The sequence below is a fragment of the Rhodamnia argentea genome, chromosome 10 (assembly GCF_020921035.1).
Source record: "Rhodamnia argentea isolate NSW1041297 chromosome 10, ASM2092103v1, whole genome shotgun sequence".
In the NCBI taxonomy this organism is placed as follows: Eukaryota; Viridiplantae; Streptophyta; class Magnoliopsida; order Myrtales; family Myrtaceae; genus Rhodamnia; species Rhodamnia argentea.
In genome coordinates this window covers 16,535,965-16,551,894 of record NC_063159.1, presented here as the reverse complement: position 1 = coordinate 16,551,894, position 15,930 = coordinate 16,535,965, and the positions used below count along the sequence as shown (strand labels likewise).

Sequence of the window (15,930 nt, the reverse complement as noted above, 5' to 3'; positions counted from 1 at the left end):
TTTATTTTAGAAAGTTAATTTTAAAAAAAAAAACGCAATTTTTGACATTTTTCGGATTTATTGTAATTATAAAAATAGCCGAAAATCAGGAAAAATAGTATTCGTGGTCAGAAAAATGCGTAAAAATAGTCCATATTTTTATTTTAATTCCCTTTTCATTTTGGACTCTTAAAGTTTTAAAATTCAGTTTGGAACTACATGCCTCTTCATTGAACATAATCCTAAATTGATGAAAAAAATTTCATGTTAAATCATTTTAGCCAATTTTTTTACTTTTAGAGTCATGATATGAGATTTTGATACCATGCATTTCATTTTCGTTCTCATGTTCGGAAAAATTGCATAATTGGACTAAAAGGACCTAAATGCATAAATATTTTTTATTTTAGTCCCCAGTTTTCACTCAAAGTGCAATTAATATTTATCTAGAGATCCCCATTTAAAGGTAATCATATTTTTAACTACTTGAGAACACATACGTGTGATTCATAATTGTAATTTTTTCTATTTATAGAAAACATATTTGATGTTCTTGTTGTCCAATTCCAATTCGTTTTTTATTTCAGTTTTTTTATAGTTGATCTCTTTCATATTGTAATTTGATAAATCGTGCATAAATTAATTATACATATAGTAAATTGAACAAATGAGATTTTATTTGATTTAGTAAGTTAAAAAGATAAAGACGTCTTAATTTTAATATATATATAGTCCCCTTAATTAAATGAAAAAATTATGAACAATTTTTTTTCAGTTACCAAACGTGTTTTTTTTTCTTTTTTGCTTTTGGGAACAAAAACTTTATGCAATTACCAAATGCGTTTCTATTTTTTTTTTTTATTTCGGGAACAGAATTTTTTTACGCTTACCAAACGCGTTTTGTTCTCAAAAAATTGTTGCCGGGGAACATAAACAAAAAAAAAGTGTTTTTGTTCCAAAAGTTGTTCGAGGAACAGAAACGTTACCACACGCAGCCTCAATTGCTGTACTCACAAAACCGGCCAGTTCAACCAAGAACCGATCAGGTCTCCGGTCCGGTTCATATCGTATCGTGAGTGGTCAAAACCCGCCAGAAAAGGGACAAACCGGTCGAGCCCGTATAGCCAAAAACCGGATCTTGACATAGCTGGTGATATGGGACCTGCTTCGGGGCTGACTGGTCCCCTCGCTTTGATTTTCTGATGATGTAGTCTTAAGCAGGAAGTTCATGTCCCACTCCTCCCAATAATTTTTTAAGGCCGGCGAGTTTCCCCCAAGACTCCGACGGATTCATCACATTTGTTTCTGACCTCCCAAGTGAGAAGAGCTTTCACCGCAAATTCAATGACCAAGGAAAGCCCAGGAGAGCATCCCAGCTTTTGCGTAATGGAAGAATGGGGGCATCACACAGGAAAGTTCCTTACCTCCAACCTCAAATATGTTAACTAACTAAACTGTCTCGTGGGTCTTTTTAAGGGGAAAACATCATCTTCAAGGTGTGTTCATTTCGTAAAAAATAAATGACTTAGAAAAATATTTTTTTATTGAAATGATCGCTTGCATCGCATGTAAAAATCTATCCACGATAAAATATTTTTATCATTTACTTATATGTTTAGACATAAATTGTTATCGATAACAAAAACATACTTCATTGATCGATTATTCAAATAGTATTTTTATCATTCACTTATATGTTTACACATTTTTTGTGTGATCAAATCCCTCAAACTTGTGCCAATGGAACAAACATATCATCTTTCAACAAAAAAAAAAAGTCCTAAACTTTGCTCACTATAACATAATATCCCGTACCTTTTCTTTTTATTCACCAATGCTCCAAATTTGTATTCATATGACAAAAATTTAGGTTTTTTTTTTTTTTTTTGGGCGTGTATGGATCACCCCAGCTTTGATTGCCTTTTACCTTTTCACATAATTCCATTTTTTTTTACACCATTGCCATTGAGAGTTGTTAACAGATGATAGTGTACATTGACGGATAGCAATGGTAGTTAAGAGCATTCATTTCCTAGGGCAAGATGGTCTCTTCCTTCCTTCCCTTGTTCCCGTTGCAGTTGATTCGTGAAAAAATATGAATTGAAGTGGAGGCTTTCTTCAAACAATAAGGAGTCGGATTAACTATTCAATCAAATGATATTGTTGATATCACTGTGGATATAATTTAGGATTTTTTGGGGGACAATAAAAAGTTCGGGATATTGATGTTACGATAGACATAATTTTCAGTTTTTTTGGTGGTATTAACTCTATATTATGACAACTACATTTCTTAGAAACCTTGGTACATTTAAAGTACATTTCTTAAAAACCTTGGTACATTTAAAACAGACCGGTTAAGTGAACCGGTCGAACCGGGTATGGCATCGCCGCATCGGTTACAGTCTTGACTCTTGACAAACATTTGAGCTATTATTGAAAATATGAACACTTCCGGGGCCAAAGTGTGAAAAAATAATAACGAGAAAAAGGAAAACGAGAAACAAGAGTAACGTAAGAGAAACATCACCATCTTCACCTGCAAGTCCATCAAAACCTAACAGCCTCGTCGGAGCGAGACTTGAACCTCGCTCGCAGAATCGACGAGAACTGATAATTTTTTTCAGCTGATTCGGCTCCTGGAAGCCTCCGTTCTACTTCATCATGGCCTCTAATGGCGCTTCTACGGTAAGTTCCGCCGCGCTACCATCTCGTAGTCGCACGCGTACGTTCATTTTTTCCTTTTCTTTTTTTGGGGTGAGAAGCTGAAGAAATTGCGATAATCATGGTGTTTCCAGAGAGCAGCGGATGCGGAGAACAGCTTGGACAAGATCAAGCGGCAGCTCGCGTCCGGTTCCGGCAGGAACTTGTTGCAGGGCCCGCTTCTCAAGCGATCCGAAACTGTAATTCCTTTTTCTCTCTCTCCTGTGAGATTTTGGGATCTAGTCATAGTTTTGTTGAGTATCACCTAGGTTTAGCTTCTCATTTCTGTACGGCAGCGATTTGAATTGGGGTTTCACCTTGATTACTGCCTGGATGTGGCTCATAGGTCCTTCCTCGATCACTGCTCGAATGGAAATTACGTAGTATCCATTGCCTTTTTAGCAAAAAGTCGGTGTCGTGTTCTTTGTCTCTCTAATATTGTGAATGTGATTCAAACTAGAGATGTGGAAGGAGGCAATGTACCCGCTTAAAATTTGAAAGAGAATTGTTCTTGGGGTAGAATTCAGAAGCATGATCATGCACGGGATAGAAGAGCGCCAGTGTTTCATAGTTTGGGGTAACAGGTTTTCTATCTGATGAATTAGGAGGAAGAAACAGTTCATCTTTGTGTCATAGAGTGGCTGGAAAAGTTTGCTTGCTCTTTGTAATAGACAAAAAATTTACTCATTGATGCAGTAAAGTTTCTCTATTTTGATGCCTCTCTAAAAAATTAATGAAATTCCATTTTCTGGAGTCTGGCGCCCTATGGAAATTGAGATGTTTTGATTATCGCTGGCCAATTTACTTGACAGCTCAAGCTATAGATGTCCTCCCCTCTATTTACTCCCGGGCAGTTGCCATAGGAAATAAACAAGATCTATGTCTTTTCTTGTCAAGCCAGAAATTCAGCTTTTTGCATATCGACTTTGAATATGTTTGAAGTTAGCTTAAGTGTTTTATACAGTTCACTTGACTTTAGTGGAAGAAAGGCAATGATGTTATATTATCAGCCAGGGCATGGCCACTGTCAGTTTTACTATCTCCACTGATGAAAGAGTGTCTACTTAAAAATTTTACCTTCCCTAGCGCATGATCTGTCTGATGAAAAGATCTTGCATGTGATTTTCTCTTCTTAACAGCTAAGGAAGTGGAACGAGCGCTGGGTGATCCTAGACCCAACAACTGGAAGAATGGAATACAAGTTAGTCATTTCAAATTGGAATTTTCTGTGCTTTCATTTGTAAAAGTCTGTATTTATCATTTAAAATTCTTTGTTGTTTGTTCGTATCAGAATTAGGAGAAATGAGCCAGCTGTGAAGGGTACCATAATATTTGATGCTAATAGCACCATTACAGTGTCTCCTGTAAACTTCCAGTAAGATTTTTTATATTTCAGACATCGAATTTGAACTATAGTTCATGATTTATGGTTTTTAAACCTTCTTTTCATCTACTTTTCAGTGGATTGCCAAAGTATGATGGTTGCTGTTTGTGTATCCTCTTGACCTAGAACTTGATTTCTTGCTGTGAGCCTATCATTGTCAATTGTAATTCTTCAAGTTGATATGTTCCGCATATAGTTTTCAATGAATCTGTTTGCCTCTTAACCTTATTTCCTAGACATTGGGACTCCCACAAAGAAAGATTACTTTCTATGTGCTGAAACTCCTGGTGCGGCCAGAGCCTGGGTATCTACTCTTCAGTAAGTTAAATCTAGCATTCTGTTTTCATAGCTTAACAAACCTTGGCTCATTTCCTCGTTTGCTGTCACAGAGATTTTGAAAGTATACATGCGAAGGAAGTTTGAAAGGGTTCAGGAATTCTATTACTCTGTTGATTTGATCTTAAACCTTAATTGAGATTGAGGAGAAAAAAGCTAAAGATTTGTTTTGGTAATAATGAGTTATCCACTATGGTGGGCCTAATAGAGATTTCTGTGTGTAATACTGAATATCACACATCTTCACAAATGTAAACATATCATCTCTTAAGTTCATGAGAAATTTCTCATTTTGAGTTAATTCTATAGCTTTGGCAGGAGGCTTTGATATCCATCCATGAATTTGATAATGATATGGATTTATGTTGACTATATACCGAGGTCTATGAATTTATTTTTGCATTGAAGATTTATTTGGAGTATCACCATGTCTCTGTGTAATTATTTTGGACCCATGTAGATGTCTCTTTGCAATATTCCATTAACCCCTGTTTAATTCTTGACTATTGCTGAACTTTTCCTCTTGTTTTAACCTAAGAATTGCTAAGCTCTCTCTGCGACTGTATCAGTTATAATTCTTAGTTTTTTACTTGCACACAAAAAATGAACCAACCACCCTATCAGTTGTTATAACTCTCTCTCTCTCTCTCTCTCTTTGTGGGGCAATCACTTACGGTTCTCTAACTTCCCTTCTTCCAACAATCAGTGCAACCCAGTTGGTCCTGAGGGCTCATAAAGAAGCTGTAAATTCCTTAAGTGGGAATGGTTCTGCTAAACTAGGAACAGTTGCAACCGTAGTTGCTGCAGCTAATTCAACAGCATTGGAATGTTCCAAAGAAATTGAAGCAGCGATGCAGATTTCTATGAGGAATGCTCTTGGTATGATGACAAATAAGCCAATTGATGGTCCAGTAGATGATATGACAATCATGAAGGTGCACAATCTGAACTCCTCTTATCTTATTACTCTTAAAGCAGTAATGAAAGGGCTTTCTATGTGAATACTTGTCTGCATGATGAGTTCCTTTCCTTTCGTATTCAATTGTTCCTCGCTTTGGGCATTGAACATTTTGGTGATTTGCCTTTGTAAGATACACAATTCCTAATGAGTGGTGATCCTTTCTCTATTCCTAAATGCAGTTATCATACTTGATGGGCAATGGTAGTTTGCACGTCTTTTTATTACTGTTGTATTTGTTGCATTATAAATGTTATAATATTTTGCAGGAGACCCTTAGAGTAAAGGACGAGGAACTGCAAAATTTGGCCAGGAGTCTTCGGGCACGGGATTCAACTATTAAAGAAATAGCAGAGAAGCTTTCAGAGACTGCTGATGCAGCTGAGGCTGCAGCATCTGCAGCTCATGTATTGGACGAACAAAGAAGAATAGCTTGTGTAGAAATTGACCGTTTGGCGAAAGATTACGAGAAGCATGTGGAAACATCAAAACTGCAGGTATTTCAGTTTTCATATCTTGGATGTTGCCCAACTGCCCTGATGAGTGTATCACACATTGGTTTTTGTTTTCCTTCAATGGTTGGTCTGCTGCTAATCTGTATTTAGCTTTTTATGTGCAGGTGAAAGAGGCCGAAGGAAAGATTATCACTCTAAGCAGGGAAAGAGATCAATTAATAAAGCAGAGAGATTCTGCTCTTCAGGAGGCGCAGTTATGGCGTTCTGAGATCGCAAAAGCTAGAGAGCGTGCTGTTATCTTGGAAGCAGCTGTTGTCAGGGCTGAGGAGAGGGCCAGAGTTGCGGAGGCAGATGCTGGTACTAGAGTAAGGGAGGCTGAGCAGAAAGAGTCAGCTGCAACAAAGGATAAACAGGAGCTTCTTGAATATGTCAATGTCCTTCAAGCGCAGCTTCAAAGGTACACTCTTACCTTTGATGACATCCATGAAGAGTACCATTCCCTATTGTTTTCGTAGTTGCATCACTTAACTGGTTGTCATGTTGACCTATTTGTATTCTACATATAAATACATCTGAACAGAGAACTGGTAGGAATAATTAGAATAGTGTAGAAACCCTTTGTTATATGATGATTAGATTAATTCTATCTTAGTTAATGGTAAATCCTAATTTTTCTTGCTGTCACTCATCTAAGGGCCACAGGATAAGTTGGTTTTTTGTTGGTTTTTTTTTTTTTTTGGTCAAAGTTTGTCATTGCTGTTTGGCTGATTTAGTATTAGTGAATCAATTTGCTTTATTTGGGCAGACAACACATGGATACAAAGCAGGTTTTTGAAGAAAAAATCGAGTCTTGCTCAGATATGGGGAGTGCCCTTCCGTTGACAAAGCATGTAGATTCCTTGGAGGAGGATGTGGATAAAGCATGTCTCAGTGTCTCTCGAGCGGCATCGGTTTCTGGAGAAAATGTCATCCATGTGACTGGTGATCAAGAAAATCTCCGGCCAATTGCAGATGGGGAGTGGAATGATATTCAGGCTACTGAAGCAAGGATATCTGACGTTAGAGAAGTTGCTTCTCAGACAGAAGGAAGGAGCTTGGACATTCCTGTTGTTAGTCAACCAGTTAATAGTGATCAAGGGCAAGGACAGAACGCATACCATCAGTCTTAATGTTTGATCGTGTGAAGGGACTGATTCAACAAATAAGCACTTAACAGTATCAAAATATTTAAACACGGGGACTGGAACTCTACCAGAAAAGGTAAGCTTTAAAAAATGTGAAGGTCAAATATTTTGGTAGTTGAGCTTTCCCGCTTCTGATAGTATTGTTGACCTTTCCCATAGCATTGGTATTTAAGAATGTCTACCAAAGGCCATTCTGAGTATTCTGCTGGGTAAGTTGCGCTCAAGCATGACTCCTGTGATGTACATGTAGAGAAGATGATTCGAACTGAATGTAAAATTTTCAATGAGTCTTGAGGTTGCTTAAAATAGTTAGTATCTATGTGTTTCGAATTTTTCCATTTAAGGTATATGAGTTGATTTGTATATGAGACATGTTGAAGAAGAATTAGCATATCCCATGACAAGGCGTGCTGAGAGCTGAACTTGGGTTTGCAAAAAGGTGGGTAAATTTCTTCCTGAGGAGCATATGGAGAGTTAAAACTTAAGAGAACATCCATCCTAATCGGAACGATAGGATCCCTAACCTCCCAATAACCGATGCCCAAGAAAATTGAAAATAGACGAGCTGGTTGTGCATTGTGGTCTCTTCGCTGGAGCTGAATACGATTGTGGCTAAAGAGTTCCATTAGAAGATGTAGTCTCTTCAATGTTTGCACAACTTATGTTAGCAGCCTGATGGTGATTGGACCAAACACATTACATGTCAAGTTATTCTAAGCGTCAACCTTCACGGCGATGTTACCCTTCTTCTTGATTATGATGAAGTTCGTTTGAGCAACTTGGGCATTTGCTGGAGTCCTAGTTTCTCAACAATATGGTCTAGTTTGAGGTTCACTTCATCGTTTGCAAACAACCTAGTTCCATCCCACTGACACCCCCGCCTCGCCTGGTATCGGGACCGCTTCTTGTAGAGGAGACTAGGGGTCTGTATGGTAACACTTTAGAAAAAGTGTTTATGTTCCCAAAGTGTTCCCAGAACAATTTGGAAACATAAATGCGTATGGTAAAAAATTGTTCTAAAAATGTTCCGAGAACACTTTTGAGAAACAAAAATACTTTTGGAGCAAAAATGAGAAACAACAAAAACTTGTTTCCGGGTTTTGGAACACTTTTTAGAAACAACTTGAGGGCGAGCTTGTGCAAGCCACCATCGCTCACCATCGTCGGCGAGGAGTTGAAGTGGCCGCCGCCGCTAGTTATAGATCCTTCCTTTTGGTGAAAAAATTGTTTTTTCTTGTACTTGCCAAACGCGTTTCTGTTTCTGAAAATCGTAACCGGGAACAGAAACACAAAAAAATATTTATGTTCCAAATATGTTATCAGGAACAGACCCTAGATCTACGGAGAACATTGGCTGGGACAAAAGTGTGCATGTTCAGTCATTCTAGTGTTGGATAGCCAAGCACCATAGGACTTGCTTTTGTTCAGAAGGTCAACACGATAATAATCAAAAGAACCACTGTTGTAAGAGTGTAGGACCCTTGCCTGCCATGACTTTCTGTAAAATGTTTGGTGGCTGGTGTTGTATTTGCTTAAAAAATCACCCCCGGACATCGACATCGAGCAAGTACAGTGAACAACAATCCCAGCAAATACTCTCAGGTTAAGATTTTTCCTTACTGGAGGAAGAAAACGGAAAGAAATCGAATCGCAAACACACAGAGAGATTGCTTTGCTTGCACCAGATATCCAAGTCAATGGGGTTCGCCAAATTTTTATGACGTGTTTGTAATTAAGGGAGAAATGCTAAACATTCGATTGACTGAGATTCAATTGGCGCCCGTATGGTATGGCTAGTTGTTTCTGTATCTAATGGTCGATTTCCTCAATATTTGCTTTGAGACTTTTTTCCCTTCATAACTAGCCTTAGCCACCCAGTGCGAAGAACCTCGTAGAATAGCGTGTTCTTTGTATCGAGACGTAATTAATCGTGTCGTAATTGAAAATGCAACAGGAAAAGAGCCATCAATCGAATAATGCTGCTGTAATCTAGAAACTTTGATCAGTACAACTTCATTCCTTCCTATCTACATACACATCAAGCAATCCATATCAGGGATGTTGCGAGGAAGTTAGGACCTTTACACGGTGTTTGCCTACTTATCCCGACATAACATGACTCGGCAGAAACCATGTCCAGGCCGCGTAACGGAAGGCTTTACTGTCATGGAAAACAAACGGTGTTTATTTAACAGACCCGGACAATATATATAAGATGCCCCTTATCCGAGAGAAGGGTGTGTGAGCTCGATCGATAAAGAAACGTTGGTTTCGGCATTCATCTCCAGTCAAAAGCTTGGCAAGGATTGATGGCGGCTCGCTCGACTACTGACCTTAGCTCGTCCCAGCAGTTTCCGTGCATGACAATATCCTCCCCATTCAGATTCCAGAGTCCGGAGTAGGCAGGCGCTGTGTACGGCGCTTGAGACATCGAGTTCAATTGAGCAAATAGAAGGTAGTTGCGGTCGTCAAACCGGTCCGTGATAACTGGCTTTGTCTCATCGTGGGCAGCGACGATGGCCGAATCCCCGAAGCTCACGTACTGCTCGGCGGATTCGGATTCGAAGCTGCTTGTTTTAGAGCTTGAGTCAGTCGGGTTCTGCTTGAGGGTGGTGTCGTGATCTTTCAAGTTCGGCGTGTACTTTCTGTGAGATGGGATTCTCTTGAAAATCCTGCATAGTGTCCAGACCTCCTACATGGCCCCCAAAAAGGAAGAGAATCAAATTCAGTTCTAATTTTTTCTCTTTTGCCATTGAAAATCAAATAAATTAAGAACATCGAGTATCAACTTTCCGTTTACATAATCTGTTTTCTGATATGAATGAAGTGAGAAAATGAATGGAGTAAGATGATGAATGTAAGTGAGAATTCTTACCGCTTCTTGAGCAATGCTCTTGGCAGAGGAGAGACTATCATGGGTGGTTTTCCCTGGCGGCGGGAGCCGAAACTCGTGCATCATCCAGTCAGTCTTCGTGCCTTTCCCGGCGCTTCCCCGGTAGTAGACCAAGGACTTCTTGAGGCCGATGCAGTCGTGGGGCTCTTTCGCCGCGTGTATCTGCTTGTCGATGCCGGTTGCTTTCCAAAACCCAGACCCCGTGACTCGGTTGGGCCTTATGCTGTTCCTGTATTTTCTCCCTCTCATGCAGAAGAAGTACCATTCTTTCTCTCCAACGGTGCTTACTTCTACAAAAAAAAATATCACAATACGACGGTGAGCTTTAGTTTGAAATTTGTATGCAGTTCACACACTCAGTATCAGGTAGAGCTCTAAATATACGTATATACATACATAGGTATGTAACTTTCTCCGGGAATTTTCGCACTCTGAATCTTGTAGGGCTTATGTAACACGAATAGCCGAATAGTGCAATAATTTTCTCGATCGAGTGCTGGAGAAACTGGTTGCTTCACCCTCAATCTCAACCCATTTCTCGTGGAGATATTTGTGGACCTTCGAGGTGTTTAGCAATTCATACCGCGGTCCTTTTGCTTACCATCCGCTGATTGTTTAAGGTTATTACGTATCGGCCTATCGGGTGAAGAGGGATCGGTCTGAGAAGAACCATCTGATGATCAAACCTCTATGAAATGGAATAGTATACATGTACATGGATACAGACAGTGATTCTGTAACCTTTATCGTATGGGGATTAAAAATCAGCAATCTTTTTCTTCTAAGCAAGCATGGATTACTAGAAATTTTAATCCTTTGGTTGTTCAAACGGATCCTCAGCTCAAACTGACCAACAGACAGTCACGTCGGCTCATCTGTGCATGTCGAAACCAAAAAAATTTCTTCCTTTGACCTTTTCTCTAACTCATCTTTCTAGGGTTGATTCGCTTATGGGGTGCATGTGTTGAGCTGCAGTTACTTATCGGAGAAATCGAGATAAGGCATATTAAGACGGTCGATGATACACATCCATGTAATATTCCACAAGTACGATTAAAGAGACGATTTTTCTGATCAGTTCGGCATGACATGCACAAAACTGTATGAAGAAGAAGATGAACGAATGCCCAAAAAATAAAAAAAGGACTTACTTGGAAGATCCCAAGGATCGTACTTGTAGATATCGACATGCTTGATGAGCTCGATACTAAGAGGCTTCTTCTCCACTTTCCTCTTGAGGTAAAACGCGACGAGCTCTTCGTCCGTTGGGTGAAACCGGAACCCGGGAAGAGCCGTCCCGCCTCCCTCTTCATCCTCCTTCATCCTCTCTCCACTAGACTCACTTATGCTCTTTTCCTGCATAACCTCCATATCTCTCTCTCCCCTTCTCTCTCTTGTTTCTCTCTCTAGTATTCTTTGTTGTCTCTTCGGAGTGTCCTAACTCATCGTTCAGGTCTCGAAGCAGAAGCTTCTTATAGTGTGTATGGGAGATGAGGATTGAGAGAGAGATCATGTGGTTTGCTTCTGGTCAAGAAAGGACTTTGATTAATAAAATAATATAAAATAAAATAAAGCATTAAATGATGATGGAGTCGCCATCGCTGGGAGAAAGTTCTTTATTTCCAAATAAAAAAGGAAACCGGTTGGCCGGGCTCGTTCTACAGCTAACGTGATCGATCGATTTACCGATCACAGACTAAACTAACATGCAGTATTCTTCCTCTATTTCTCATAAATACAAGCGCTAGATTCACGTCCTCTCTTCTAAGTTCAACCTGTACCAATTCATCGAAATATTTCTTAGCGAGCGTCTATGTACTACTTAGAACTTGAATAAAGAAATTACGAATATGATTCTTATCGTTCTGTCAAGAACGGTCGAATGTAAAAGGGAGAATAAAATAGAAAGTCGCTCTATTGCTAACGTGATAAGTGTAATCAATCAGAGCATGGTAAATTTGTAATATGTAAATCTAGGGCTAACGAAATTCAATGAATCGTTTGTTTTTTGCTCATTGCGTGATTGATGTACTAGAATGAGTTTGGAAGTTGGAACCACCTGCGGCGTGCTCATAAACAGTAACGCCATCAACATGTTTACTTCACGGTCGCAGAGGTCTGGTGAAAAACCTGATGCAAAGGGATCTTTCTTGAATCTTTCTCGAAGCTAATCATCGTTCATTGCGTAGATCAGCTGGAGAAAGTCAACCTGAGCGGCCCTGATTGTTTGACTTATTCAGGCTGAGTTCCACCTTTTTTTGTCCCTTTTCATTTGGACAGCTTCAAAGGTGTTGGTTTTAAGATAAAATATTTTGACGATTAAGCTTTCCTAACATGATTATTTAGCTTGTTTAATTAGATTAGATTCTAGAGGATTCACTGATCACGCGTTGCTTCTGAAATGAAATTCACACCCAAGCGAAAAAAAAAAAACAAGAAAGAAAAAAATGTCCAAAACCGTCCTAATCAAAGTAGACCAGCTTGGTGAATTTTCTTCATTTGACTCGGAATTTGCAATGTAGTGTGCTTACTTCTTCATATAGTAGGTTAATATATTGATAAATTTCCGTATACCTGCTTAATGTTGTAATGCCCATTGAAAACTGCATCGAGAAAGAAGACAATTCAAAATCACTGTGGACTATGGTTTTTGTTTTTGTTTTTTTGGGTGGGGGGGTCAAATGTGGACTATGTTTGCACTTGCACGTATTTAGGATTGTAGTAGTCCCCTGCTTTTTTTTATTTTCTCTTTTTTTTTTGGGCATATTTGCATTACTACTGGATGAAAAATCATTCATATATAGCTAGAGAAAATCGATCGAGACCCATGCTTATTTAGTCGTAAAATCTCAGTCATTCTATTGTCCAACCAATCCCTTGAAAGTTACGCCATCGCATTAGTTTAATTGATGTTCGATGTCTACATTACATACAAAACTGACGAACCAATCGCATAAGCCTTGTATATCAATTCACGGCTGAATGTCGCGTTATTCATAGCATCGTTTCTAGAAGGTTGTTTTTTTTTTTAGGAAATTTAAGAATTTTAATCTGGATTCTTGCCAAATTACAAAAGTATAAGCCATATGTATATATATTTATATAACCTTTGAGGACTTGACCTTGATTTTTCAGATTAATCAAACTTATCCCAAGAGAAAAATCGAATGAGGAGATTACGGGTATATCTCGTGCACAGAATTTTCTTTGAGGATGCAATACGATTCCGAGTGGTGTGTGGAATTAGAAGCATAATTAAGTCATGATCTGTCGCAATCTTTCTGGTACAATCGTACAAATCGGACAATCACCCATCTGAACATGCAAATTTTTTTCCAAAGTGTCCTGAGACCAAATGAGTACAAGGCAGACGCAGCCATACATGGCAATATGATTGACTTGGCGATTGAAAATGCAACCACTAGCATCATAAATTCAATTTCTCATACCATAAAGCAACGAAACAATTTCATGTTCGAGCCACCCATCCGGACTGTGGCTCGCGTCTTACATAATTCATAAGTTTAGTTTGGGTATTTTTCATGAGTGGAATTCCGTATAACTTGGCGAAATCTCGATTTCTAGGACTTCCTTTGTGTGTCGTGATTTAGCGAGCTTTTGATTTCTCTTGAACCCAAGCAATCATCTGCCTGAATCTTGTGTACTGAAGTTTCGACTTACACGCGGTTTGCAAAGTATATTTTAGTGTCTGTACTGAAGTCTGCAATTGATTAGGTATATCATACTGATTAAGGTTGTATACGTAGGTAGGATCCTTCTAGCAAGGATGACTTGTTCTAGGCACTTGTCCCCGAGCACACCCAAGTCCCTCATCAGGGTTGACCCAGTTGTTGGATTTTAACCGGAGAATAGGGCAAGGTCAACAAACTCAGCTGCTCGAAATAAATGAATTTCATTGACAAATATCTTGGTGAAGACCACGCCCCTCTGGATACATCTTTCACCATTTGGCGTCCATTTGGACGCGCTCCGTGTCCCTTACCACATATATGGTCATCATCGAGAAAAAAAAAAAACAAACAAATGTTAATGACACTAGCGAGATACCGTCGCCCTGATACGGCGTCCTATGCATAATTTGTGTCATAAAGTCGCGATCGCTTCGTCGATCCAGTACATGGATTTGTCGTGTGTGTTTGGTGGAAGACGGTCTCGATCGTTGATGTCTTCTGATCACGAATTGATGTAGACGATAAAGTCATCATTGATGTATTTCCTGGATTGGTTTCTAGAGAGACCCTGGCATATGCATGGAATTATGAGGACTGCTCTCTCCATACTGAGCTGCTGTACGTGGTCCATGGGATGGAAAAACAATGTATACGGCCAAGAGAGAGAGAGAGAGAGATGCAGCAACGATAATGAAGGGTGAAATTAGGGTTTCAAGTCAATGGAGCGAGGATAGAGAAGACTATATTATTAGGGCACGACTATGGGCCCCCACCAAAAAAAGAAAGATTTGAGGAAAAAGTCCAAGTCCTTGATTGATATTTTTTTTTTTTAGGGGGGAGGTCAAGTGCTCGAACTGTTTGGCTCCAGAAAGACCACAAAGTCTGTCGTAGAACCTTCTTCTTCCCTCGTCTGACAAACTTGGCAGTAGAAAAACCAGAGGGTTTTTCCTTAATGCTCTCGCAGCAACTTCTGAAAATTTGTCTATTCTGGCTCCAACAGGATTGGACTAATCTCCAACTGTGACGTCTTTTGATTTCAATTGTCTGTGATTGGAATTCTGTGTCCTACCCTCGTTTAGCATGACATTTTTTGAAATCAAATTCTGGAAGTTGTTGAGGATTTTACCGTACCACTATCAGAATCGAATGAGGTAACGTATGGATAAAAGGGTTGCACCCTTTACTAATGACTTTAGACTATTAAACTTGTAGGTGATTACCCATTAGTCTTCTATATTAACTCACTCGAGATATTGTCCGTTTTGACCCTTCCTATACCGTGCCTCAAAGTTTTGTACTTTGACGTAAAGGTAGGCACTTTCTAGGATGTCACCTATCATGGAAGTGCTCTCTCCCGAGCACGTTTAATTTTGAATTTACAAAATTTCACATATATATCTCCTTGTTCAGTGAAAATTTAAATCTCGAAACTGCTCTCCCTTTGTTCAGTGAATATTTCGGTGCATTCCTACTCCCATCACTATTCTAGAAGCCTATTAGGAGCTGCTCCTTGTCAAGGCTTACTTTGATCCCCGCGATCATTCACCACTCTCGTCGGACCGGATCGTTACATTTCCAATGTGTCTAAAACGAACCCAACCTTTTGAATTGATGTTAAGAGGGTTTGGCTCAAATCACATATGATTAAGTCAAAATAACTTTACAACTCTCTCTCTCTCTCCCTTGCCGCCAGAGGAAGAAATCATGCATGTTAGATCAGGTTCCATTTGGTGGCTTTAAGCCCAGGATTCTCCATCTTGATCAGTAGATGATACAGTCCTGGAACCATACAAGACGTTAGTCTGAACCAGATAACGAGGTTTTCAATGACTTGCGAGATGTAAAATGTCTCCACGTCTAGAAACTTGATCTATTCCTATCAACTCATTTGCTTCATAGGAAACTTGTTACTGAGTTCTATTGCTAATTAGAAAGACAAAAGCAAACAAGTTAACTTCTGGAGTGGGTATTGTGTGAACTCATTTCTGACTGAGCCATATCTATCTTGCATTCAAAGCTTGCCTAGAGATTTTTTTTGTATCTTCTAGTGGTATTTAGGATATTTTCTTTATTTTTCTATATCTATTTTGATTATAAATATATGATTTGATTTCCTTAGATAGTCCTCTAACAAAGCCTATAAATAGGCTCTCCATGTATTCTTTTCTATGTATCAAATTATACAGAAAACTCTTGAATTTTTCACTTCCTCTTTATCTGGAAGATATTTAAAATATCTCTAATAGCATGCATGCACTAATCTTGTAACATGTTATGTGAGAATGGAGGATTCTACTATTTTGTTTCCAATAAACTTTTTCCTCACTAGTAGAATCCTAAAAGAGT

General features: G+C 39.0%; 2 protein-coding genes across 2 annotated transcripts; one reads left to right on the top strand and one right to left on the bottom strand.

Moving 5' to 3' along the window:
• The first annotated feature begins 2,507 nt into the window (after positions 1-2,507).
• LOC115732256 (switch-associated protein 70-like) lies at positions 2,508-7,083 on the top strand. The gene is made up of 10 exons (XM_030662914.2): positions 2,508-2,667; positions 2,778-2,882; positions 3,822-3,883; positions 3,974-4,057; positions 4,144-4,175; positions 4,303-4,384; positions 5,109-5,337; positions 5,630-5,857; positions 5,980-6,272; positions 6,621-7,083. The coding sequence occupies exons 1-10, from the start codon at positions 2,644-2,646 to the stop codon at positions 6,982-6,984; spliced, it is 1,503 nt and encodes a 500-aa protein (XP_030518774.1). The 5' UTR covers positions 2,508-2,643; the 3' UTR covers positions 6,985-7,083.
• A 1,875-nt stretch (positions 7,084-8,958) lies between these two features.
• LOC115728988 (transcription factor JUNGBRUNNEN 1-like) lies at positions 8,959-11,394 on the bottom strand. The gene is made up of 3 exons (XM_030659392.2): positions 11,044-11,394; positions 9,875-10,182; positions 8,959-9,691 (listed from the first exon to the last, which is right to left on the bottom strand). The coding sequence occupies exons 1-3, from the start codon at positions 11,261-11,263 to the stop codon at positions 9,278-9,280; spliced, it is 942 nt and encodes a 313-aa protein (XP_030515252.1). The 5' UTR covers positions 11,264-11,394; the 3' UTR covers positions 8,959-9,277.
• Positions 11,395-15,930: the final 4,536 nt, after the last annotated feature.